Source organism: Camarhynchus parvulus, chromosome 8 (assembly GCF_901933205.1).
Source record: "Camarhynchus parvulus chromosome 8, STF_HiC, whole genome shotgun sequence".
NCBI classification, from domain to species: Eukaryota; Metazoa; Chordata; class Aves; order Passeriformes; family Thraupidae; genus Camarhynchus; species Camarhynchus parvulus.
In genome coordinates this window covers 17851154-17879150 of record NC_044578.1, presented here as the reverse complement: position 1 = coordinate 17879150, position 27997 = coordinate 17851154, and the positions used below count along the sequence as shown (strand labels likewise).

The window sequence follows — 27997 nt, the reverse complement described above, 5'->3', positions numbered from 1 at the left end:
ATGCAGTGTCTGGAGTGACTGCGCATGCCCCGCTCCGTCGTGTCTGAATGACTGGAGTATGAGCAAGGTTTCCTTGAAGGCAAGCTTGCCTTCTGTATAGGGAGCAAATGGGGGTTTACCCCAACAGAGAATCACCACTTTACCCTCCCAGGCATGGATTTCAGTATGAGAGTAAATGCTTGCAGTATGACAACCTGTAATATTGGAGAAAAGTGGTATCAAGAAAAAACTGCTTAAAGCACTGCATGTAGGAAAAAAAAAATAAAATTTGCTGTCTGTCTTTTTAAGGTAGAATTTAAGCCAAAGGAATATCTACCATATTTTCCACTAGTATCAGGAGTATTCATACCTGATATGGTGGAGAATACTCTCCATGCTGTCTTCACTATCACAGCGAAGGACAGGTACTGCCATATGAAGCGGTTACAACATCAAAACACCTTCAGTGAGGCAGTCCCACAGCCCCACTGATGCCTTGCAGTAATTTACAGATTGGAACAGTTTGAAATAATCAAATGCAAAGTATTACTTCTCCCCTCTACTTACTACTTGGCTAAAAAATGGGGAGGGTTGTGTGTAATTGCAGTTTTTTTGTGTTGTTTGTTAGTGTTTGGGGATTTTTGTTGATTTTTTAAAAATACACCTTGCCTATATTTTAATGAACCAACAAAACATGCTTTAAGTTCTCCTGGCATTTTTGAGGCAATAACTAAAACATTTTCTCTAAAGCATCTTGTAGCTGACAAACCCCTGGGCCCTTAGGCAAGCTGTGTTTGAGTCTTGTTGCTTTCAGCTGCTCCAGAGACAACACGTGGTGTGTGCCTAGGAAGGAAAGGCTGAAGGGGAAAACCCTGAACAAAATGAGGGACAGTTAAAAAAAAAATAGATAAAATGAGGGACAGTTAAAAAAATAGTAGATGAATGAGAGAGAAGACAACAGTAGATAAATGGGAGAAAAGAGTTTCTTTAATAAAATGAAACTGGAAAAAAATTAAGGAAATAAAAAGAAAGAAAAAGTAGATAGGATAATTAAACTAGGGAAAAAAGGCAAATAGGGGAAATAAAAGTGGAAAGACATTAGATTATCCATAAAGATGATAAAAATGGGAAAGATTAAAATGAAACAGAAGCTCATATAGTTGTTCTGGCCACATTTTCAATAGTTTTCTTACTTTGATAACCTAGATGTCAGCTTTCTCTTTAAAGAAAAAGAACAGCTGAATAGAATAAGTGTTTTACTGAGTTTTGATCCTTCCTGTCCTTCATAAAATATATTGTCATGTATACCAAATAAGTAAGACCTAAAACGTTAAAAAAAAAAACTATTTGCATGAAAACCTCTCCTGACTGGTCAGCTGTAGTAGGTTAAAAGATGGGGAAATGTGTATTTTCTGAGGATTTTTACACCAATTTTGATTATGTTTCTTATTCATCTCAAAGAATAAGCATATTGTTATATCAGTGGATAAATTATGGGATTTAAAAAAACCCCTCATAATTAAATCACAGCTAAGGTTGCTAGGTGACAAGTAAGAGAAGCTATATAATTAGACATGTCCAAAAAAAGTCAAATAGTGGAAAGAAGTAATCCTGAAGGAAGGTTGCCATTGTCTGTGCTGACACCAAATGACCATCTCATTCAAATGTGCACTTCATTAAAGAGTCACCTCCTGCTTGGCTTCTGCAGCTGAGGTCTTACTACTCTGTGTGGAGTCGGTGGAAACAGGGAGACTTTTAATTAAGTGCGAATTTTGATTTGCTCTCTGAATATCCCTTTGACAGCATATTACTCCTTGGTTTTTAATATTAGCAATCACATGTTTTTCCCGAAGACAAAGGTAGTAGCTGCCCACTGATATGTGTGAGTCTCTCTGTGTAAAACCTGTCCAGGCTACTGACAAAATAGCTATGATGTGACACAGTCTGTAGATGTAATCCATCTCCTTAAAGCAAGGAAAGGAAAACAGTTGCAAAAATAAGCATTTTACAATAATTAATAGGTGTTGGGGGCTTGATTCCTGTCTCTAGTAATTGAGGAGCTCTGCCAGTCCAACAGGCCTTTCTAAGACCATAGAGAGTGGCCTTTCAAGGACATTGCTCCCATCTCTCAGGACCCTGGATGATCCCTGCGTGGGGCAGGGGTGGTCTGGCTTCCTCCAGCACCCCAGTTGCAAGCAGGATAAGTGTTCAGACAATGCTTGCACTAGCATGGTTACAGGCAGGAAGTAGTCTGCATGCTTCCCACACCATAAAATTCCTAGCTTGAAGATCCACTCTTCCAGCCTTCTGAAATCCTATTGTGTGAATGGCCCAGGAGCCATCACAACCTTGCTTCCATTGTGTGGTCCTCAGCAAATCACTTAAATTTCTTTGCACATCTGTAAAATGCAGGGATAAACGTTGATCTCTTATCTGGGTGCTTGATATTTTGAGGATTGACTGTTTGTGTAGCACCTTGCAAATAGAAAGTGCTACAAACAGTAAATGCTATTTGTTACTCATAGTATCAAAATAACTCATGCAGCCAAGTGTGGAGTATGGCTTGCTGTCTGCCTACCTGATTTGCATTCCTGCATGCAGTGAAAATAGGAAGGTGTTGCTATAATGTCAATACTTGCATTTTTATAAATTTTATGGTCAGAAAATTTTGCTGTCTGGTCAGAAATTCTGCATTACATCTGCTATACATTTAATTACAAGGCTTCAGAAATTTAAAATATTATGTTTTATTCCATTTTTCTTCAATGTCACAACACCATTCCATTTACGGCATCTTTCTCATGGCTTCATTTGCTGAATGTGTAGTTCTGTTAATTTCTTCCCAGGTGTTTAGTTGGATGTATGATTTTGCCTTTCATAATAAATGTTCCCCCATTCTGTAAAATTTGTGTGATTAGGAATTTTGGTTTCAGGCAAGTGTTCTAAATGATCTGTGTAAATGATTGAATGAATAAATAAATAAATAGTGAAGTGTCCTCCCCTATGGTGCATCAATAATAATGCTTTATCTTGCAAAGACTGCATTTAGAAACTATGTCATTTCTTGCCCCTTCAACAGGTTTTTATTCAGATATTCTGAAATATAGCTTAATTCATTATGTTTATTCCTGAGCTACGAGTCTCTGAAAATGGCTTTTTTCTTTTAAGTTGGTGATAGAGATGAGCATAGAAAAAAAAAAAGTTGTCTGATATATAAATGTATATCTGCCCAGCATTTGATTTCAGGCTTAAGGGTTTCTATAATTGTAATCTCTCCCTGCAAAAATTGGAGGGTGTGAGCTTTTGGGAAGATGTGTACTTAAAGGTACGGAGCTGTATCTGGGCATACACTTGGTGACATGAGTGCCAGTGCAGGGTTAACCAACTTTCATCCCACATGCTGTACCTTCAACATGCAGATTTGATTTTGCATTTGAATGCTTAAGTGAATACTTGTTTTCTATTTATATGTATACTATAATCAGAAATAAAGAATTCAGAATCAGAGGTAGACTTTGTTTTAGCAGCTGATTCTGTTTATCTGAGTCCCTCTCTCTCACACAACTATTGTTGTTGCTAAGGTTAATTAAAGTCATTCTATGTCTCATTTTATATGTAAAGCAAAACTAATTTATAATTTGAAATGTTTGTGTAAAAGTCTTGGTTCCATATAACTGATTTGGTTATGCTGTACTTCTGAAAGATAATTTTGTCAATAGGGCAGTGGATGTACAAATCAAGTTTTCCATCTATGTAGTAGAATTTTTGCATGGACTTTAAGGAAGCTCCAGGATTGATCAGCATCAGCTGTAACCTGTTATAAAATGATATGAGAAATAGAATTACTGTTGTTACATGTTACAAACATCCACAGCTGTAGGTAGTGATCTTTAAGAAGTTGTTTTTAAATGCTAACGACTGAAATAATCTGTGAATGGAGGAAAATTGTATTCAGTTTTTGATTTTAAGTTGTTGTCCTTATCCTACACTCTGATTTTACAAGGTTATTGAGTCATTTTGTTGAATAAGGCAAGCCCAATTCCATCATTTGCTCAGAAAGGGACTGTGAGTAGCTAAGATGTGTTTTTTGAAAAGAAGTATGTGTGGTACTAATTAGAAGGATGGAATGAGGCTTTGGAGAGAAGACATTTCAGAAATCAGCTCTTGACAGTTGTGTGAGTTCTGTGTTTTCTGGTTTTCCATATCTGACCTTTGTTTCTTTGTAGTGTGGGTGGAGGAAGGAGGGGTCTGATTCCTGGTACACTGCCACTGGCTTGGAAGGCTCTGTAGAAACACAGCAGCTGTTGAATTTCTCTGTTCTATGAGTGTCTGGTACCTATGCTCTGATAGGGAATACTTTTCTTTTACCTAACTATAGTAGTGGATTTTTTAAATCCCAGAAGAAAAACTCGGAAATCTTTCCATGGCTTAGGACCTCAACCAGGGCATATTTCATAGAATTGTGAAATAATTGGAAGGGGCCTTTGTCGATTGTCTGGTGTAGCCCCCTAGGTCAAAGCAGGGTCAGCTGGAGCAGGTTGCCTAGAACCATATCCAGTTTTGAACGTCTCTAAATACATAAGAATGCCTGCTCTGAAAGTCTCCTGGCACTCCTGAGGTTCTTTTCCTCCACAGCAGTAATGTACAGACATACAGATCTTTTGGCAGACAAGGGATGGGTCCCGAAGGTACTTAGGCCCAAATCAATCAGACTGTTTAGGGGCACACCTAGGAAGGGGTTTGTTTGCGGCACTGTACTCAGTTTGGTCTGTAACACCTGTAACCGTGTTACAGTTAATGTCATATTTCTGCAGGGAAACCTTTTTCAAAACTTGATTTTATTGTGAGTGCTTTCACAAATGTATCTGACTTTCACTATCCAGCTTGCCGACAAATCCCTACTAGGATTTCCTTCTGGCACTTGGGTAGTCACAGAAGACTTCCAATTATGTTTCTAGATGTGTTTCTGTGTTAAAAAATTTTTGTACTAATGTAAAAGTAAGCAAGATTTTTATGTTTTGATCTTCTGCATATTTTAATTTCAACTCTAAAGAAAATATTATCTGTGGTTGTATTTTATAATTGCATCTAATTATGTAATTATATAATTTTTTTTACTACTGTCAGAATCTTAAAAAAGTTTGATACTTTTTAAAAATTCAATTTTACTATTATAATATTACACTGATGAGTTGTTTCTCCTTTGTGCTTTGTACAGACAATATTTCTGGTAAGGCAGACATAGATAGAATTTAGCAATTTTTTGGCATAAAGAAATTGGGTAGAATATCTGCTTTCCTAATTTATTGATTAGCCCAGGAAAGTTCGATAGCTAAGTGAGGGTTTCCAAACTGTCAAAATATTCAGTGACAAGTTGATGTTGACATAATTGAAGTTGAATGTATTAATTTTGTCTCAGTGATCTAGAAATCAATGCATTTTAATACTGACTTTGTTCTGGGCTGGATCCAAAGCACAGTGAAAGGCCTAATGCTGTGAACAACTAAACTTTTTCTTTAATTGTGCAGCTCTCAGCCATTTCAGATAGTGAAAAGCATATCAAGTAGGTAGGTCTAATTATGGACAGAGAGCAAAAGGTGACAGTGTGCAGAGATTAGTTTGTGTTTGAAAAAATGGAATATTTAAAATTAGCTTAGTCTGTGCTTATATGTTTGCATTATAGCATATCCTCAAAGCCTTTGACAGTTTTGAACAAAAGTTACCTTTTAGTTCAAAATGCAACAGCAATTCCATATAATTCCATAGATTCCCAAATGGTCTTTGTTTCAATGAGCCTGGTTTTGTTACTCTCGCAGAAATTAATTTTCAGTTTTCTTCTGATGGATTAATAGAAAAGCTGCATTTACTAAACTGCCAAATTCTACATTTGGCAAGAAATTAAATCTGTTTTAAAAAGAACAAATAGCACACACTGCATCTTAGATTTATGCTAGTGCCATTGGATTTAGGCACTCAAAACTTGAAGAGCAGATTTTACATACAGCAGAAACCTGTAAGCAAATTGAAAGTGCTGCTTAGGATTCATAGAGTAACAAAATGCATACTCCATCTCTGACATGATTTGTCTTGAGGTTTATGAAATAATTTTTCATCGGATTATAATATTTAAAGTAATTAAAGATACAATTTGCTATTTAATAAACAATGCATTTTGTAACTTCATTAAAGATGCTGCCATTCTTAATTGTAATGGTCCAAAAGGTTGTCAGTGAACTGTACATTAACTGCAGAGATAATAATGATTTTATATGCTAATAATTTTTAAATTAATAACTCATGTAGTTTTTCAGCCACATGGGGAAAATAATTTACATTCGTAAAGCTTACTTTAGTGTTAACCACTTTACTTGGGGAGAGTGGATATCCTCGTATAAAATGTTCATTTGTTTTACATTAGCACTAATGCAAGCATGTAGGACCCACTGGTGTGAAAGGATTAAAAGCAGCAGCATTAGACAAGCATGAACATTTCAGAGAGAAATCCTTGTTAGAGGGACCTATTGGGACTGTGTAACTTGATTTTCTATTTATTGATCTTGTTTTTGTTACCATTTGAAACTGTTTGGAGAGAACCTTCCTATTGTAGTACTGCAAATACAAAACTCTGCACCAAGCAGAAATAAAGGATTCATGTTCACTCCCAGGTAGATTTGTGTGCCTTGGTTGGCTTTAGCATGGGTTGGATGCCTTTTTAGAGGAAACATGTTCCCTTGGGAGTATTTGTATCATCACTGCAGGTAATTTGAGAAGTCTCATTTTAACGTTCAGGCATCTCTTTATCATAGAAATCTCTTCATGGACTGAAAAGAGTCATGCAGTCCTACCTCACTGATGCTTTATCACAAAAAATATTTTTGCTTAAAAAAAGTATAAATTTCCCATTTTGAATGTTTTACTTCCCCACCAAAAGAATAAGTTTAAGAGGAGGAGGAAGCTTCTGTGAATGCCTGTGCAGGTATCTACACCTACAAGCCAAGTGCGTGACCCATGATCTCCAGTGACCGTGTTTCACTGCGTCTTCCTGACTGCTGGGCATCAAGGAGCCATTTGGAGATGTGCACCACCATTTCTCTGTCTGTTTTCTAGATAGTAGCCTTTAAGTGTTGGAGGTTCAACTGCACTGTCTTTTTGACCCAAAGTCTCAGATTTAGTGCCCTGTCATCAGTATGGAAGATGCCCAAGGAAAATGCAGGCGCTTGATGAAAATAGTGTAATTAGTTAATAAAGACACTCTGTCTTTAAGTGAAATTTTATATGAAATGCCACATATGCTCTTCTTGAGAAAGGAATTCAGATTTAGTTAATAGATTAAAAAAACCTTTAGACAATTAATGAGTTCTTTCTGTCATTTACCCTTACTCAGAACAGGACGTGGCCAAAACATGAACTTGCTTAGTTATTTCCAGTATGGAAAGCTTTGAAGGGATAGCTATGCAGTAACTGTAATGTTTCTGGGCTGATCTAGCTCTGTAGGAGAGTATCAGTTTAACAGAATATTTTCATGAAGCTCCTTGCTACAGCTGCTTTTAGAAGGAAAGGCAGATAAATATGTGCTTAATGATGAGGACATTGATGTGTAGGGGGCAAATGACCTGAGTGAGAATGCTTATTGACCCTCCAGCATGTTATGAGAATGTCGTATTTGTTGCAGGGTATTCTGTACTGACAGTGTGTGACAATCTGAGAAGATAAAGCCTCTGATGACACATACTTATTATTCACCTGCAATTATAAAACTCTTTGTGGTTTTTTTTCATAATTCATAGTGAACACTGAAGCATAATCATGTTGAAAGTGTCTCTTCAGAATGTTGCTTTAAAGAAATGAGTAAGAAAATCTTCTCAAATGTTTTGATAGATGATTCATGGCACTGGAGCTGCTGATGAGGAGCCAATATAGCCAAGTCTATAAATATGCAGTTACGAGAACTCTGGAAACATGAATTCTGGTAGTGTGACAGATTCAAAAAGCACTTTTTCTACTGGAGTAGGTTTCTAAAGTTGCTCTCTTCCTGTTCTACATTCAGATGCCGTTGTCTAATTAGGCTAATTGGCTGGCAAATTCGCCAGCTTTTAAATTAAATTAGTTTGGAGGTGAGAGAACAAATACCATCAGAAACGTGATTTATTCTTTCTTTCCATAATAATTGTTTCTTTTTAACTGAGCAGAGCTAGGCTTTATTATTTCTAGGGAATTTCTGCTTAATTTACTGTATATAACACATTTCCAGAAGAAATTAATATTGGCAGCCTATTACTAAACCTTTAAGCAAAGTAATCATAATGGAGAGACCGACCTCTACCTTACCTGGCAGAAATGAATACAGCTCTAGCAAATAAGTTACCTGATGTTATTTTAACAAATTCAGCTTTCCTTAAGTCGGTACATGTGCATTTTCCTGTGTTTCCCATTGCTTCTGAAGATCCAAAATACACTGAGGGTAATGAGAATGAATGATAGCTTAGATGTGTTTTTTCCTTCAGCTGCTGGTTGTATTAAATCCGCAGCTCCTGTGCAGACCTACAAATCTATAACATCCGTTTCAGATGAATTTGGAAACAAGGGGCTGCGTTCTTTTTTCTTGGTGCAGAGATTAAAATTGATCACAGCAGACACAAGGGAGCAGATTTGAGTATCACAGCTCAATGTGGTTAACTGGCATAGTGCAGGGCTCCTGTACTCCTTAACTGTGCACATACAGGTTATGAATATTATTGATTGCAAGGGTCAGGGGAGGCTGCAGGGAGGTTATGCTGCATGATGCTATTTGGTAATTTTTAAGGGACAAGAGCTATGAACTCTCATAGCATCTGGGACAGGTACAGTTTAAACCTGACAAATGGAGATTTATGTTTGTGTGAGCTGGAAAAGCCCTTCAGGTAGAAATAATAAATGGAAATTTTATTGGATAGGTTTTTTTATCATAGGTCAAATATTGTGCTGTGGAAAAAAGAGATTTAATTATTACCTTTTCATCAGAATGTACTGATGATAGGTTTTCAGTTTAGATCTATGCTGCAGGATAATGAATAATGTTTAGAAGTCTTTTCTTGAGGGTTCATTTTAAAATATATGTAGAGATGGTTTACCTGAAGTGATTAAAAAATGCAGAATAGGCAAATGATACAGTAGTAGTTACTGAATAGATTTTATAGTATCTTTTTGTTCTTTCATGTGGACAAAACCAGTATATAAATATATGTTTTAAAATGAAAATATGCTAAGATTTAAGATGAGACAATATAATACATTAACGAAGAACTGGGGAAAAATTGGTTCCTGTAAGTTGTTTCCTATATTGAAATTTCACATAGAGTGCTAATTACTTATTAGCTTTTTTTTTTGGCAGACCTTGCTGAATTACATTTATGACTTCTACATATTAAAAAAAAAAGATGAATCCTTGTAATGTTTTAAAAATAGGACTGACTGGAAATTTGTATTTTGCAAATATTACTTAGCACGTGGGATTTACTTCTTGAAGGAATAAGTTTTTACAAATATTTCATATAGATCAAGTTATACAAGGTGCAAAGCTGTGATTGACTCAGCCTATTGTTTCATAGTCACTATATTGAAACAGAATGGGAGCTATGGAAGTAGTGTGCAGTAGAGGATAGTTGTGGGTTTAAGACAAATGGCTGTAGATATTTCTATGTAGATACTTCTACGATTTTTGCTGCTCTCTTTCATCAAATTTAGGAAACAATATTATAAAAATCAGTGTTTAGAATTGCAACACAAATACCATCTATTGGCTATTATATTCCTAATATATCGAAAATGCAGGTTGATTTTAGGTAGTATAAGTTGATGTTGTCTCAGTATACCTCATAGCAACTTCCTTGCTGTACAGTGCCTGAGGTCTGACAAAGGTGTTATTCCAGAATATTAATGACTTAATTAGTCCTCATATGTTTCTACAGGATGAATTTGCTGCCTTTTGGTTTTTTTTCAGCTGTTGCTTTGCGATAGTGTAGAGGCTTAGTATTTATTTTTCTTCATGATGCCAACTAAGTATTTGTGGGGTTTTTTTGTGAATGTTTATCATCAGTTTTGCTCTCATTTCATCCATTCACTGTGTATTTATTTTATGTGGCCTCTATTGATCCAGCTTTTCAAGATTTTTTCCCCATGTTTTTAAATGAAAAATTAATATGAAGAGATCTTTTGTATGTTAACATTTGATTTTCCCTTTATAGATTTTCATTTGCTTAGATTATTTCAATATACCAGCATGGCTCCTTATAAACAGGGCATATTAGACAGTTAAGTTATAATGAGTCTGCTTGGGAAAAATATTGTTTCCATTGCAAATGGGTATGGTAGTATTTTCTGCTTTCTTTTAGGAGTCTGTAGCTCTCAGTCTCACAATTCAGTTTATTTTGCTTTCACTTCCACATATTTGGATTTTCTGTCCTGGATAAAAATAATTTTACTGTAACAAATGGTTTCCGAGATGATAGATTTTTTGGTGTCCTTTAAGTTACTGATAGGCAGTCCCTGAGGAGGTGATCTTGCTTTGGGGCTGCTCAGCACTGTTCACTGAACACGAGTAAGCACTGGGACAGTTTCTGTTCCTCTGGAGTGGTGTAGTGTGTCACGCTGGCAAATATTACCTGGCTGGTGTCAGGAGGAAGCACAGCCCCCCTGTCTTTCCTTTGGCAGGTTACTGCTAGGAACAAACTTGTAGAAGGAAGAGGGAAAGGAACTGACAACATCAGCATATCAGATCTTAAACTTCAGCCTTCCTGGTTCAAGAATGCTCCTGTAAAATGACAGCTCAAGTCCATGATGGGAAGTGACCAAATTCCAGTCAGGACTAAAATCCAGTTTAGCTCTATTGTAAGCAGACTGGAGCAAGCTCTGCTCCTGGGTGGAATGATACATTCTTGTGGTAGAGATGGATTGGACTCAGACTGCTAAATGCATTTTCGCTAGTGACCTTTTCAAATTTGTCGCCAGTATAATAAATGTTGCCAAGATGACTTAAGAAAGGTTTGCAGCAATATTCCACTTTATTTTTTACAGCAGATGTTTCTTCAGTTACTCTGTATTACAATTTACAGAACTCTTATGTTCTACAAATCAAGATTCATAGCGAACTGTTTCAGTGCTTTAAGTCCTGCAATAAACAACACCAGGCAGAACAGAACCAGAGGGAAGGTAAGCAGACGTCTGCATTCATCCTTCCCTGTGATAAGGTTTGCTTCATAGTGATCTTCACATTTCAGCAAGTTCATTCACCAGGGCTACCAGCTAACTTCCTAAAATCCTCAACTTGATTACTTCAAATATGAGGAACATTAAGTATCAGTTTCCAAATGCAGAAGAAAGGCTGGAATTACCATCTGTTTCTTAGTTTAGAAATCTGTACATGTTTGTACAATCTAGTACAATTCTAGTGTGTCCTGTACAGAATTATGTTTTAAAAACGCTTAGTGATACTGTGTTCAGTTCTGAGGTATGCATTTTAAAAGAGTGCTTTTTGAGTGTAAGGGCTCAAAATGTTGAGTTCAAAATCTTCTTGGTGCTTATATATGAACAGCCAGATATTGAGGTTTGAAAAATTATTACATCATTTCTCCCGATCTTTATTTTATCATCTTGAATCACTGATGTTTTTCATTAAAATACAATATTTTAGTCATACTTGATTGTTGCCCTATTAAAATTCAAAGCATAGGTCCCATAAATTGACCACAATAAAATTAAAAATTGCAATTAAGACTAGAGGTAAGGTGTAGAGGGTAGACTAAAGCCTTGAGTAAAGCTGGACTGATTACAAAAAAATCTGATGAAGGGTGGAGTCTATATCTGATGAGGCTAAGGAGTTATGGCTCATCTTTGGGCACTTCAGCCAGCATTAGATGTCAGCCTGATGTGATCATGGGATCACATGAGGTGAGGGCAGACCACAAGGCTGGTTTCTATTCCATGCTCAGGCAGACAACATTGACTGTGTTGTCATAATCCTAATTTCCATCACTCACATGGATTGATTCTGAACTCTGCCTGTCCTTCCCATCTGCACTTTCTGATGTCTAACTGGTGTGAATTTTGGCTACCTCTAAACTGGGCTTGGAAGATTGGTACTCAAAGAGAAATTGGATTATAAGAACAAATTTAGTGCTAAATAATTTGACTCCCTCACTCCTATTATTTCTTTACCATTTGTAAGAGTTCAATACTTGTCTCTGTGTCTAATTTAGCAACAAAGTAAGGTATGAGACCTACAGACTGCATTGCTTCCAGGTTCAGCTGCTTGGTATGGATATAGCTGTTCAATTTAGAATGCACTGCAGCAATTGTGTATGGCTCATGCTGGTAGATGTGAAAGGTGTTTTCACATATGCTGTACACACTGCTCATTCTAACTTGAGGGTAAGAGAAGGCTAGCCCTAGTGTAGTTATTTTACTTTTTTCCCTTTGCTTCTAATTTTCTATGAATGAGGCCTTTAGCCACCGTTAGGGAATAACTCCTAAAAGCCTTGCAAGCATACATTTTCCAAAGAAAATAAATCATTAATAAAAACTACAGAAAAGGAGCAGTTATATTACAAAATTAATCTACCAGGCTTACAGAGAAAACAAATTTGAAGAAGCCACCTGCTGTGGAGATGAGGCAGTAATCTCAACAGCAGGAAATAAAGGGAGGGAGGGAGAAAATACAAAAGCATAGACATTAAAAAAGTAATTAAAACACTTATCTCCATCAACATACGTATCAAACAAAAAAAAAACCAACCACCTAGAAAAGGTACTCTATTGAACGTCACAACAGGAAGTAACAAAGCTATCCCCATAAAAAAAATGTCCAGCAAAATGAGAGAGATTCTTTACAAATACAAGCCTCAAAAGTATTTACTGAAGTGCTAATCACTAATGGACTGACCTTGAGAAAAGCTGAGCGCTTGCAGAGTATTTGCAACTTTTCTGTAAGTCTAGATGCCCAGTACCAAACCTTTAAACAAGTAAAGAAAGTTACTCTCTACATAGCAATGGTTGTCTTTCCATGTATGGTGCATCTCATAGCATGAGTTGTACTGGTGTATTTAGTGTAATCAGCTCTGAGGCACACTGTATTTGGATTATGCATTTCAATATAGATAATTTCTAAATTGTGCAGTATTGGCCCAGGGACAGCAGTGTTATCAGTATGGGTGTGGGTGAATGTGGTAGCTTAGAAACAAATACATAGAGCATATCCAACTGCATACAAGTAGTTTCTGTTGTGTCTAGGTAAAACTATACATTTGACAGTTATGAAAGTTTACAGTTTCAGTGTTATCATTCAAGAAAGTAACATATTAAAAACTCATGGTCCAATTTATACAAATGCCAGATTGTGTGACATTAAATAAGAGTGCTTTAAATATATAGATTTTGATCTCCAGTTCCTTAGCTCACAAAGGAGACTTGTTCAAGATCAGAGCATTCAGAATTACTAAAGTAGTGCTTATGTGCTTGGATTTTACAGTGTGCCATGTACCTTTGTAGTCACAGTCTAACCATATGGTACCTGTAGCTGCAAGTCTCTGGGCAAGTGTGAAATGTCATCAGATCTGCTACATCTAAAATATCTTTGTATGGGCTCACAAGGATCAAGTTGGAACACTCAGTGTGTAAAAAGGCAGGGACATGGGACAAAGTGGTGCTTTTTAATTTGAATTTGTTAATTCAAAAGGACCCTTTCCGAAGACAAATGGTGGATTTAGAATTTACCTTCAGAGGGAAATTACTGTAGCTCTGTACCTACTTTAGCATATCCTTTTTAAGGAAATTAAAAGAAGAAATATAAAAAAACTTGGTTAACAAAAAAAATTTATCTGTCATTTCCTCTATAAAATTTGCATCAGTCTCTGGTTATCAGCCTTCCATGGCTCCTATCCCTAGGACACATGAAGGGGCACAGCCTTCTCCTGGCCAGAGGTGCAGAACTGCTGCTGCAGGATCTGTGCTGCCTCCTTGCCAGACTGTGCTCAAGTTTCTCCTGCTGAGTAACAGGCTGGGCTCAGCTTGTCTGGGCTCAGTGTCTCGGATATTATTTCATAAGATTTGCATTGCCCCAGAGCAGATATGCAGAAAATCAATCCCACGTTTCTTCTCTTCAGTTTTGTATGGGATTCATGGATTTATCTCCTCATTCTCAGTAATATCTGACGGTTAAAGGCTTTCCACCCAATCCTAGGATTTTCTGTAATAGGGGCTGTGAAGGACAGAAGAGGAGTTTTCCTTGTAAATGTGGTTTAAAAAAATCTGGTTTAACTCTGAAACATGGAGATGTTAAAAAGGTGAAAAGAGGTCCTTGCCCTCTAACGTTCTAGCTCCAGATGTTTAAAGCAAGAGAAAATTTAAAAAATAATCCATAGATTTGTGAATGTGGTTTGATGTTTGGCTTCCTTGTTTCAAAATTTAGAAAAAGGAATGTGCATAGCCAATGAATCACATTTTGTTTCTTTTTTATTGAATTTGGATAAATTTATGCATGCAATGTAATTGTAAAACAAATTTGAAAGACTTAATACAAAAAATGTACAAAGAAAGTATCTTCACTTTTTAAAAGTAGCTCTTGGTATTTTCAAATACAGATTGCATTCACCATCAAAATTCAGTATTACCACAATTAAAGGCAAAAAACTGTTTCAGTGTTTGATGTGAGGAAAATGAAAAAAAAAATAATGTTCTAGTTAGTTTTGTCCCTGAAGGCTCCTGTATATTTACCTTTCACCTTCAGCTTCATTTTTTCTTTTTGTCTGGAGATGTGTTTTTAGTCAGCTGCCAGTCAAAACTGTATTTGACCCTTATCAAGGATGAGAGCTTATTTTGTCTGTCAGTTATTAAGATCGATTGAGAAGTTCATTTGAAGCTGCAAACTGCAAATTTGGCCAACCATGTCAGATTTTAGTCCAATGAGTAAGTTCAGGCTCAGAAGCATAGATGTTGCTGGGGCAAGGGGATTTGATCAAAATAGGAGGTAGATGTGCAGTGCCTGTACTTGCTTTAGTTTCCCTTTCCAGATCAGGCTCATAGTTAGAGTAGTAGCAGACTTAGCTGATTGATGTGTTGACATGCCTGGATTTATTTGGTGCAACAGCTGAGTGGACTTGGTGCCCTGCTCTGCAAGCCAATCCCTTACATTGTCTGTGCATCCCTCTGGTACATTGCCTTGTACATCTGACAAATTTAATAGTTTAGCAATTCATATCTTAACTGGACTAGGGAATTATATCTAAATTTTCTTTAAAGGGAAACAATGGACTTGAGACTGTGCATGAAGAAAATTTATATGCATCAGTATTGTGAGAACAGAGAGTACACGATCTTAACAGGAGGCAGATGATGTTTTTGTTAATACATATGTGCACATAGATATTTATATGTGTATATAAAGGATATAAAAAGGGAAAGCTAAAGTTTGTGTTTTAAAAGCCACTGTTGTAGTGGTTAAGGACTTTGGAAAGTATATGGTATGTCATACATGGGAGAGACTTTGGTGCTGAGGAATTGCAAATTGGAGAAGGAGTTGTGGGGTTCAAATGGAGGAAAGAAGCAAAGAGAGTAGTGATGCCTACTGAGAGATAGCTGGAGCATCTGGAGATGGAAGGCAGAGCACAGCAAACCAGGGGGTCAGGAATCAAGATGAATTGCTTTCTCTGCTGCACCTGACCCAGATTTGGACTGTCTAGGTTAGATTTTGCAAAGCTGAACTAGATCTGTCATGCAAGCTGTTATTTTCACAATGTTTCTACTTTCTCTATTCTTAGGAAATGCAGTTTTCCACAGCCCAGGAGGCTTCATTGCGTGGTTTGGATATCAGTGGCTTCAGAAGCTTCCCTGGCAGCAGCAAGCAAAGCAGCTGAGGCTTCAGGAAGCCCAGGGCTGTGGCTGCAGAAGATGGGGGGATCAGCACAGCCCCCTCTGCTTGTAACAGGGTGTGCAGAGCCCATCCAAGCACCACCAGGGGAGCTGCCTTTCTAATCTGCCTCCTCTTGCTTCAAAAGAGCTGTTCTTCAGTGCAGGGGAAGGAAATAATTGTTATCACTAGATATTGATACAGATTATTTAAAGATGGAAGATGTGGGATAGTGACAGATTGTTCAGAACATGAAATAGCAAATAATAAATAAAATCTTTAGATGGCTTGCAAGTGGATTTGGAGAACAGAGAACTGATTTACTTGGCTTCAGCCTGAAAGCTAGGGAAAAGACCTTATATTTTTCTAAGCATTTTTTGTTGGGTGGCTCTTGGCTATTTTGTAGTAGTGTGTGAATTCCCTTTTTCTAAAGGATCTCTCTGGATTTATCTTCAAAGAGTGTTTCTCTTGGTTCATTATTTTGACCTAAATTGTGTCTTTCATAGGTGACTGGGTTTGTTTAAATTTTATTTCTTCTCTGAAACCATTTGCTCAAAACTGCATTTTTCCTCTACAGCTATTTTTTGTTAAATATTCTCTCTCCCAAGAGGCTGTTGGCTATTTATCAATATTTGAGCTCTCTGTAAAGCATACTTCTGTGGGGTGAATGTTTATTATGAAATGGTGTCTCTAAAGTGAATCTTATCTGTTCTTGATCTCTTTCTCTGTCTGCCTCAGTCTGCCTCTTTCTTAGCTTGCCTTGTGGCTTGAAGAAGTACTAAATCTCTCTATTTTAACAGAAGTAAATGCAGTCATTACAATAGCAAATACTGAACAGGAAAAGAGATGCATCAGAATCCAGCACAATACAATTTCCAGCAGGTGCTTAGCAAAGAGCTTCAATCTGTGCTAAGTGTTTATAAGTATAAAAGAAGAAATCCCCTGCGTTTCCTTAAAGTGTAAATATCACAAAACTGTTTTTCGGGGAGTTTTCAGCAAAATGAAAATAGTAAAATAAATAGCAGGTAATACCACGTTTATTGACTACATCTTTGGCAGTTGTTTGGTCATATCAGCCAGGCTAAACATTATTGAACCCAATGCACTCTTAATCCAACTCAGTGATGAATCTGAAAAGACTAGTGATGAACCTAGATAAAGAACATTGCAACACTTTCTTTATTATACTCTTTATTCAGCCTATGGGAGCTAAAATACTGATGCTGTTAGAGACCAAATAGTTTTCATTAGGACATGATAAAAGCAGCAAAAAATAAGTGGGAAAAATATTTTGAGAGTTTCTCTTTGAGTTTGAATGAGGTACATATTAGGTGGAAAGGAAATTATCTTTAATGCAGGGTGCACATCCCACTAATGACAAGAGTGTTTCTCCCAAGAGTAAACTGAGGCCTCTGAGTTGGTTTATGGATATCACAATAGAAATGGTTGCATTACTATGTCCTCTGCCTGGAGGCAGCCACTGAGAGCTTTTTCTGAGGTGCTCTTCTTGCCATAGATAATTTTGCAATATATACATAGAGAAAAATCAATGCCCTTTTAAAAATTGTTTCTTTAATGCATTTTCATATTGTACTTTGAATAGTACTAAGTATTTCTGGCAGCCTCTTAAGATACCATTATTCATTATTCAGTAGCTGAAATTCCAGTCTACCCAGAAAGTACAGCATCCAAAGGTCTTGACGTTCAGGATGTGCTAGTATTTTTTAACCTTATTTTTCTCAATATCCAACTATAGATCAGTGTTGGTTTCAGATTTGGGTGTTCAGCAACTGAGTCATGATTTTTCTTTAGAAATAGAGATCAAATTTCAAGATTTTTAAATTTTCTTTTTGGCTTGTAAGCATTTTGAATTCACTGAGAGTATATTTTGTTTTGCTTCACTGAAACTAATAAATCTAAAAACGTATTTTATTTTTCTAGTAATATAGTATCTACATTCAGAGTTCTACAGGTTCAAAAAACTTCCTTCATGTAGGTAACTCATGAAAAAGTACTGAGTTTTCTCATTAGGTAGTTCTGGTCGTGTGCTGTAATGATACAGATTTTTGTTGCTTAATTAATAGAAAAAGACTCCAAACCTTCCCTATTTGGAAAATTGCTTCTCAACATGCAATTCTGCATTATTGTAGATGCTGAGATTGCATTGTTAGGATTTTCCAGACCAGTGTGTCTCAAAGAGGAGTAATATTAGTCTGCTGGCACCCATGCCTGAGAATGGAGGGAACACAGATTGCTTTGTATGCTCCTGTTCTTCCTGCTTGCTCTGAGGATGCCTCAGTGCTAGTATGTTTTCTTACAAAAATTGTTGACATTTACTCCATTTCAGTATGTAATTATCAATTAGCATACTTTTGATAATATTATGTGGTTTTAGATGTTAATATGAAAGTTGAGAGTGTTGAAAATACCCTGATTGCATTTCCATTAGTAAAATGGCTTAACTGATGTGTCAGCCATGCTAGGTTTTGGCACTGTCCAACCATTCACACCAAAATGAGATTATGTTCTTTGGTAATTGGAAGATGCTTTTTGCTGTTTTCTTTTAACTGAAAGGTATTTGTTGCTATTAATAGTTGTGAAGTAAATCCTTGTCTTTATCCTATGGATTCTGTCTAAATGTGTGGTTTTGATAACTAGGAATAAAGGTCAGCCAATCAGGACTTAAAGGTTTTGAGAAAATAATAAAGAATGGCAAAAAATGATGGCATACAAATACTCACAGATCAGACCTATAGCACTGCCATTTGTCTTCCTCCCCTCATCACTTAGGCTGTTTGTTATTCCTTCATTTGTATTATCTTCTTTTGCACCCTGTTCTCTCTAATCCCTTCCCCTGCATTTGTTTTGTTATGAGTTACACAAGTATACACAATGTCAAGGAACCTGATTTTCAAGTGCCTGTACTATTAAACAATCACCAGTTATGTAAACTGCAGACTACAAATGTGATCATTTGCAATATTATTTTGGAAACATCTAAGGGTTTGTGAAAGTGCTTGTATGGATGATGTTTTTGAGAACATGCGTGTAATTCATAATATATGTCGGTCACTAAACATTCCTAATGTTTGGCAACCAACATTAAAATTTGGTCACTAGAATTTCCTGTGCAATTCTTATGTGCCATAAAATGTCTATTTCAGGTTTGCCAGAACCAAACAGAGACAGTATATTCCAAGGGCTGAAAATGAATCAAGGATTCTACACATCTAAAGACTTCTTACCTTTGGTAGCAATGGCAAGTAAACCAGGTGTGTGGTACTGTGTTCTTGCTGTAATCACATTCAATAAGTCATTAGCAGTTATTGTTATATCAAACTGTCTGGCTACAAAGCAGCACATCCAGTTACAAAGTGCTTTCCACTGAATATGTCTGGGACAGGATTTTCTCTTGGTGAGTGGCAACCTCAGGAGCGTGGTCAGGAAAGTTAGTCCCAGAGGTTATAAACTGAGTAATCATGTAAACTGAATTTATGGCAAATAATTTCCCCCTAATAAGTTATATTTGTTATTTGGAATTATAGTCTAAAGCTGACACAAGTTTCTCCTTTGTATGAAGTATAATGATAAAAATAGTATATATAAGATGGTTTGAAAAAATCTGATATTAAAAAAGGTGTTTCTGACTTATATAAGCAGCTGATTTGTAGATTGTTGATAAATTCTTTTACTTGATCCCCAGTCATGTGCTGCAGGCTTTATAGACACATTTAAATCAGCACTAGTTCTTTACCCAATGAACTTACAGACTAACACTCAGGGCAACAGGAGTATGACAGGAGTTAATAAGTGCTCAGTTCATAGGCACCAAATACAGTCTTGTTTTATGGTTTCACGTCTTTCTTTGAGCTCAGAGATAGCTGCATTTGCTCCCTAAGGAGTACAGATGCTTTCGGTGTCCCTGAATATGAACTCATAAGCCCCAAATATGTGATTTCTATGCCACATTTCTTCATATGTCTAGATTCCCCAGACAAAGAAGAAATTAATGTACAGGTTGATTTTTTTACTTGGGACAGAATGTGGTATTTTACATATGACTTAATATTACTCGTTTTATCTACAAACTGATTTTTTAGCATCATATAGGATTGCCTGCTTATTTAGTAGACTTTTCTTAAACAATTTTGAGAAACATATATTCTATGGCAGATTATTCTGCTTGTAAATGTAACATTTATTACTCCATTTGATGCAAAATATTTCAGAAGTGAAATTCTGCATCCCATCTGTCCCATCTCCTAGCTCTTTTTATCAAATGCTTATTTCTGTCTGTTTTCTTAAGCTCAGAGTAATCTTAAATGATTTGGGAGAAAAGGGTGAGCTTTTGGATTTTCTTTTTGAAGACAGAGATGTTTAAAAGTAAAACAGATTGAGAATATGCAGTGCAACACATTTGTAGATTAACAAAGGAAAAGTAAATTCTGCAAAACAAAACTCTCTTGAAACAATTTGACTAAAAATACTTTGTAGAATTCTGACAAGATATGTAGCAGTTGTGTACTGTAAGTCACCTGCCTGCAGGAGGATCTATATACTGTGATCCACATATTTCAAAATATTGCGAAGTAGCCCTCTTGATAAGCTAGCAAATATGATAATATGATTTTTTTATATTAAGTCTACAATGGGAAAAAGGATGAACTTGGAAGAACTAACCTTTTCTGATTGACAGTAATAGATAGGTCTTTGGTGTTGTCTGTTAATTAACATGGTCTCTTACTTAATTCTCCTTGTGTCTGTCTGTAGCTATAGCACCTTTTGCTCTTTAAGGCATGGAATTATAAAATAAAATATACATGTATTACATCCTACTCTAGCCTCCTTTTTTCACTGTGACAGTTATCTAAATAATAGACATAATAGACTTATTCATGGTAAAATATATATTCTGCCTGCTTATTAATTCTGAATGCCACTTGTTAATACACTTTTTTCCAAAAGGGTTTCCTCTTGCAAATACATAGCTGTGAATTTACCTCGGGAGTGTGTTCCCAGGAGCAAAGCAGGCTGCTCTGACTGTTCCCGTCTACACTCACACTCTAATGGCACTCTGAGCTGCCAGACCCCTGCTTCACTTGTGCTTTTTCCACTGCTCAATTTGTATGGAGTATTAAGTTCACTAAAAATAAATGAGAAAAGTTTTTAGAGAGAATTTCAGACTAAGAATCCCGTTAAATAAATAGTCAATGTGACGCCACATTCATGGGTGAGTGGGGGAATTTCTCACTCTGCTTGTAGGTCTAAATGAAAAGGATTATTTACTTCAGTAATACTTGTGTTCCACAATTACATGTGAAAGTGTCCTGCTACAGTAGGATACTTGAGTTAAAGTACAGTAGGTAAATGGCCAGCTTAGTGCCTCCTGACTGAAACTGTCCTGGGCTCGGTAAGAATATAGCTTTGTATTATTTATATCAATATTTTTCAACTTATAATCATTTGCCTAATCAACAATTAGTTGTACTTAAACATGTGATAAAGTGCAGTCTCATCCAGGGAACAGACCCAGTTCAGTTTTACTTAACTATTTCTTGTTTAATTGAATCATTAAATACAAGCTGTAGATGATAAACACATAATGTTGTCATTTTCTCCATGTAACGTTTTACAAATGATTTATAGAAAACGACTGTAGATTAAGCATTTTCTTCCAGTAGAAGAACTAGGAATTGTTGTAACAATATTCTTTTGCTTCATGTTCAGCTGATGAATAGCCTCAGAGAATCATGTCACCACCAGAACAGTGTCAGAGCTTTATAGAAATTTGAGGGGACTTATGTTGGTATACTATTACACAAAACTATAACTAACAACAACTGGTCGTCTTTTTTGTTGTTGTTCTGTTCCGTTGTTATTTTGGATTGGTTTTGGGTTTTTTTTTTTTTTTTTTAACTGGGAGGATAATGAATCTATGAATCTGATGAGAGAGAAACTTACTTTTTGAATAAAAAGATCTCACAATTCTAGTTTCAATCTGACACAACTCACAATCCTACTAACATGTTGTCATTTGAATTCTTTCTTAATAGAAAGATGCAGCTGCTTAGAGTACTGACTATGAAATTATGTATATGAGCATATCTTAAAAGGGGGAATAAAACTGTCTTTCAGTAGAGCAGAATAATTTGATAGTGACACTCCATGCTTGGAAACTGTAAGATGCAATTTTACGCTGCTTTGAGTACAAGTACCTTTTGAGCTGTCATGCAGAAATGGCTTCTCTACTTGAAAATGGGGTTTTCCTTTTATCTTTCAGGGATGTGTGCCTGTCACTCTCCATTGCCACCAATCCATGGAACTGTGATTGTACTCGGGGCAGGAGACACTGCTTTTGACTGTGCGACATCTGCTCTGCGCTACGGAGCTCGTCGCATCTTCGTGGTCTTCAGGAAGGGATTCACTCATATCAGGGCTGTCCCAGAAGAGGTAAAATTGAATAGCAGCATTTCTGAGAAGGCATCTTAGGTACTTCTATGTGGCCTGAAAGCATGCTATAGGTACTTAGTAGACACCTGCTAAAGGTTTTGTTTATAAAAATGCTCTTAAAATGTATTAATGTCTATTAAAGATCTAAGGCTCACTTTGTATCCTCTGTGTTTAAATAATTTTCCACTGTTGTATCGTTTCCTGACAAGGCAGAGAGATGTATTTGCAAACAGGAGTTAGAATTTCTTGTAAGTTGGGAAATGAACTAAAATTTTCAGTGTTGGAATCAAACAGCCATTAGAGTATTGTAGGTAGCTCTTCAGATCATAGTTAGATCCTAGAATGATACCTTCTGGCTGTTGTTTAAGGAATCTCAGTGATTCTGACATTGTGAGCCTATAGAAGGCTTTCTTTCTTTCTTACCTTTCCTTTCTTTCTGGTGAGAAAATTACGTACAGTGATTTTGGCTTTGAATCACTGCCAATGACAGTGAAGCAATACTATTCATCACATATTTCAGCATTCCAATCCATTTGGTTTTAGTTTGGCTTTGTACTTGGCATTTATTAGATCATCTGCACATTTTGAGATTACTCTGTTATTAATTTATATGTACTACAGGAGTTTTTTCAGATTTTTTTTTCTTATTTTGGTGGTCTTTTTCTGTTTTTTATTTATTTGGTACATTACACTTCTATATACTTGAGAGTAGCACACCATCTAACGCATCTTTATAATGAGATTTACGGTAGTTTGGTCGTCTGTTTCAAGAATGTGGGCATCTTAGATCTTCCAGAAGGGAAATGGAGCTGCAAAGAAAGTAATAGAGGATTTCTTGGTGCATGATTTACTTCTGTTGCACTTCAGTCAAGAGTTCTAGACACAATGAGATTACCAAAGCCATTGCACAGACTCATGTGCTATTCAGATTCTTACTATAATCTGAACCAAAATCTTTCATAGGAGCCTGCGTAAATTTCTAAAAGTTGTCAATGTTTCTCCTCATCCAGTTGTGCAGTGGGTCTTGAAAACAGTAAAATAGAAGTAGCTTCATTTAGTAATGGCCATGGTAGAATCATGTCTGGTGGGATATTACATGTTCAAAAAAGTTGTGTAGATAGAGACAGTCAAATTCTGAAGATTATTGACTTTAATAGTTTTAACATGGCAGAAATTCAGAAGATCCTTAAATCTGGATTGTCACTCAGAAAACTGTTGCTTGTACACGGTAGTCAGCATTTAATAAAATCTTAAAATCACAGTAAACGTAAATCAGGGCATGGACTAAGTTGATACTAGGCTACTTCTTAAAAGACACAGATATTTATGTAAGAGAAATCTTTTGCCCTAAAAAAAGTTAAACATATTCAAAGTAACAGAAAAATAAAAAAATATACTGGAGAAATAAGAAAATATGTTTGAGAAATATTTGCCTTGAAAGTTTACTTACTACCACTGCTTGATTTGATAGCATGAGAGGCTCTGAAGCTGACTATAAGACGACTCTCTGCATACTGGACAAGGCTGATTTCTGCTATAGTAGAATCTATGGTAACATCTTGAGCAAAAAATGTTTCCTTGTTGGTTTGCTTGGGGCTTTTTTCCCCTGTAAATGCAGCATGTTAAAGTTATGTATTTTATTGCTTCTACTCTACAGATGGAACTTGCAAAAGAAGAGAAGTGTGAATTTCTGCCTTTCCTCTCTCCTCGGAAAGTTGTTCTTAAAGGTGGACAAATCGTTGCTATGGAATTTGTTCGAACGGAGCAGGACAGCAATGGATGCTGGAGAGAAGATGAGGATCAGGTTGTGCGTCTGAAAGCCAATGTGGTGATCAGTGCCTTTGGCTCTGTTCTGGGGGATGATAAAGGTAACCCTGACCAATGCAAATACAGATTGCTCTTTTAGCTGCGTGTCCTGTCCTTTAACAGTTTTGTCAGATGGGTCTTTTGGAGATTACTCAGCTTGTGACTGCTGGTCCTCTTCCAGGAGTTTGTCCTTCAGGAACATCTTTTAGAAAAAGATTTGGGGGTCTGGTAACTAAGCAGTTCTCTGCATATTGCTGTATAGAGCTGGAACTCAGCATTGAAGTACAGTTCCTCAGCATATATTTTTCTTCTCAGTGTGAGTGGGATCTCAGACTCTTGGGAATTTCTTCTGGTCTCATTAATTAACTCTAGAGAAACTCATTATGTTACATCTTTAAGCTAAACTGATCTGATCTCTGAAATATCTTTTTTTTTAACTTGGCAAAATAAACAGGCATTGAAACATTCATTATTCTGGTTCAGCTGGTCTGGATATTAGTTATTTCTTGTGCATATATAAGAGAAGTGAGACCTCTCTTACACAATATTTCTTAGTTGCACTTTACAAGGCTTAGTCTTAAAAATTAGCAATTACTTCATTCTGTATTAAAAATACAGAAATTGGCACATTGATGACATTTCAGAGATTGGATGAATTGTCTCCATTTAGCAGAGAGATGAACATGAATACAGTCAACAACATGCGAACTGAGCAGCGTTTAGATTGTTCTCCTCTGACACTAGGTTAGATTTTAGAACTTCAGGCACATATATTGAAGGTGCCTCAGAATAAAAACATTGACTCAGCAGGAGACACACTGATAGAATGAGAAGGTCTTTGGCTTGGAGACGGTCATCTAGGCTAGCAAGTTCTGAAAGCCTGGTGAACCATGTGCCTGCCTCTCCAGGGCATGGTCATGCCAGCCAATTAACACATGGCATGTTTTCATGGTCCTTTGGGTATAAATGCTCTGACAGAGGACTTGGCAAGTGCCTCAGATTGCACAAGACCAGAAAATTTGATATTCAGAATTTCTTAGCATGTTGTACTTTTGTGAATCTTTGCAGTCAAGTAAAATGGTAAATCCTAAATGATGTAAGCAGGCTCTAAACCTGAATGCACTCAGCACTCCCTGCTCCACATCCAGTTGTATAGAATGGTAAACCATCCTGCAACCATGAGAAGGGTCTAAACCTTCTACAGTAAAAAGAAGGATCAGCCTGGTATTTTGAGGAACATGTGAAGTGAATACCAGGAGCAGTCCTATCTTGTGTGTGCTACTAATGCTTTGGGGCAGTGTTTTGCATCGTAGGCTGTTTCTAGAAGTGACTGCTCCCAGCTCACTACTCAGGGCTGCCTGCTGGCCTGCTGCTGCCTCCTGCTCTACAGGGCAGAGGAGAGAACAGACTCCCATTCCTCTTGGAGCTGTATTGCTGTGGAAAGATTGTCGTTTGTGTGGGTCATATTTCAGAGGTCAGTCTAACCTCCATGATGCAGGAAGAAGAAGATTTAAGGGTTTTTTCCAAGAGATTCATTAACTACTCTGATGACGGTGTTGATTAACTGAGAATTTTGGCAAATTTTGTTGGTTCTGGTGGTAATTTTACTTTTAAAACCCTGTGTTTAGATTTTTGGAAGGGTTTCTAGAATCTCATGTGGTAAATCAATATTAACCTATTCAATCCATATATTTTGTTGTGATTCATAGACCCCATGATACAAGAGTGATTCTGTTTTCTCCCACGTTAAAAATTATCTCAATTAAAAGATTGAACTTACTGTGCTAAGCAGCCAGTAAGTATTGTGCCATAGTACTGTGCCAGTCTTGTATTTCCTAGGGCACATTCACAGTCTAAATTAATTGTTGAGAGGTTTTTAAATAGGAACATAAAATGGGAGGGGAACAGTCATGCAGTGAGCTGATCATGAGAGAATAGAGTAATTTACTTTGGGGGTGAGCAAAACACCTCAGTTTCATGCTGTATTTTGGGTGAAACTGCTGTTAGAAAAGCAATCAATAAAAAGGAAAAATGCAAGTCATTTGTGTTGGATGTTGTGAAAGTGAGAAGAAACTAAGACTTCAGTGCACAAAGTGCTTATTTTGAGCATACCATTTCAGTTGCTTTTAAGTCTTTTTTTTTTAGGCTGTCTTAATGAAAATCAAATTTGCTTTTCACTGTTGAGCTGGATTACAACCAAAACTCCAGGCTACTTCAGTGTACATAACAAAAATAAATGAAAAATTAAAAAAAAAAAAAACAAAACAAAACCACAACACCAAAACATCATCTTAGTGTCTTGTTGTGGTTTTTTTGTTTTTGTGGTTGATTGGTTTTTCTAAATGAAGTACACTTCATTTAGAAACACTTCTCTATTCAGGAGATGAAAATATTCAGGTATTCCCCATCAACAGATGGAGATGAAAATACTTGAGGTACTCAAAACTGGACAATGCCATGAGCAAACTGATTTGACTTGGAACTTGATCTAACTTTGAAGGGAATGGAATAGGTAACCTCCAGAGGGCCCTTCTGGTCTCAATTATCCTGTGACTGGGTGACTCAGGTGCAGGTTGAATAAACATTTTAATTGCTGCTCATACAAAGAGCTCTATCAATTGACCTAATTCGTAAGGCACCTCGGGGAACTGCAAATGCAGTATTGGTATGGGCTAAGTTAGCAGGTTTATATCCTATAAAAGTTGTTTCTACTGATAAAAGAATAAAGAAAATACTGTCAAAACCAGAGAGATTAAAATTAGACTTAGCCCCAGTTCAACAAAGTGTTCAGGGCAGCCTTGATGCTCATGTTGGAAAGTTTTGTAAGAAGCCATAAGTGTGTGGGTGACTGAGCAGAAGTAGCTTATAGGTTAGAAAGTTTTTTCTGGTCTATTATCCTCAACAAGATGTTTCCTATTCTTGCATGGTAACTATTAAATTTGCAACTGAGATTCCATGTGTTCACAATAGGTATTTAGTCTTTTTTGTTTTGTTAAAATAAAATTCTGATGGTGGTTTTAAGCAGCAGTTCTAGTGGGTGTTCATCCTCCCGTTGGAATCATATAAATGCATCACTTTAAAAAATTTACTCCTAGTTTGAATTTTATGTTCCTGGAATTGCTTATAGATGAAACAGGAGAGTTGCCTTCTAGACTGTTTTAAGAAGGTTACCATTTTACTAAAACCAGTAAAAAACCATTGTTCAAATCCAACTACTGCAGATGGAGTAAGAAAAATGTTTTGCTTCTTCTTGAAGAAAAAATTTTTTGCAAGTGCAGGCTGCTTTATTTTAAGTGAAAAGCTTACCAGAGCCTTCAAGCCATTGTAACTGACCCACAAAAGAAAGAGCTGTGAGAGAAATTTTGTACTTTTTCTTTGGTTATTGCTTTTTTGCTTAGTTTGTTATTTTTGAGGCTTACAATGTGCTAGTGAATTACTGAAATATCTTGTGTCACCATTCCTAATTGCAACTACTCAACATGTACACTTGCAATTCTGTGTGCTCCCTCACACTGTGTCCAGCCTCTACATCCTTCTTAACACCAGTCCCATTGGTTTTGAAGTCTGAACTTTGAAATAACCCTTTTCTAATCCTTCTGATAAGCAAAGGGAACAATACTTTAGTACTGCAAAATTTTGTAACAAATGCCCTTGTTTGGATTTATTTTCTTGAATGTTCAGTGAGAACCACAGAGAAATTATAGAAAATAGTGCTGAAAATGTGCTACAAAATTCAGTGCAGAGCAAAGGACTAAGCCAGGATAGGGGACTGGCAACCTAACTTTAGTTTGACACTCTGTTTAGCAGGCAGCAGTAAAGAGGAAGAATCCAGATGTAACCAGAACACTGAATCTTAGCATGATAATGTCTGTTTTATTTTCTTGG

The 27997-nt window shown here is 36.6% G+C and overlaps 1 protein-coding gene across 2 annotated transcripts in view; it reads left to right on the top strand.

Moving 5' to 3' along the window:
• DPYD (dihydropyrimidine dehydrogenase) overlaps positions 1-27997 on the top strand; it is a 332821-nt gene that overhangs the window by 134462 nt on the left and 170362 nt on the right. For both annotated transcript variants that reach the window (XM_030953352.1, XM_030953353.1), the window contains 3 exons: positions 19021-19128; positions 22137-22306; positions 23964-24174. In XM_030953352.1, coding sequence (XP_030809212.1) covers positions 19021-19128; positions 22137-22306; positions 23964-24174 — 489 coding nt within the window. The remainder of the gene's footprint in view (positions 1-19020; positions 19129-22136; positions 22307-23963; positions 24175-27997) is intronic.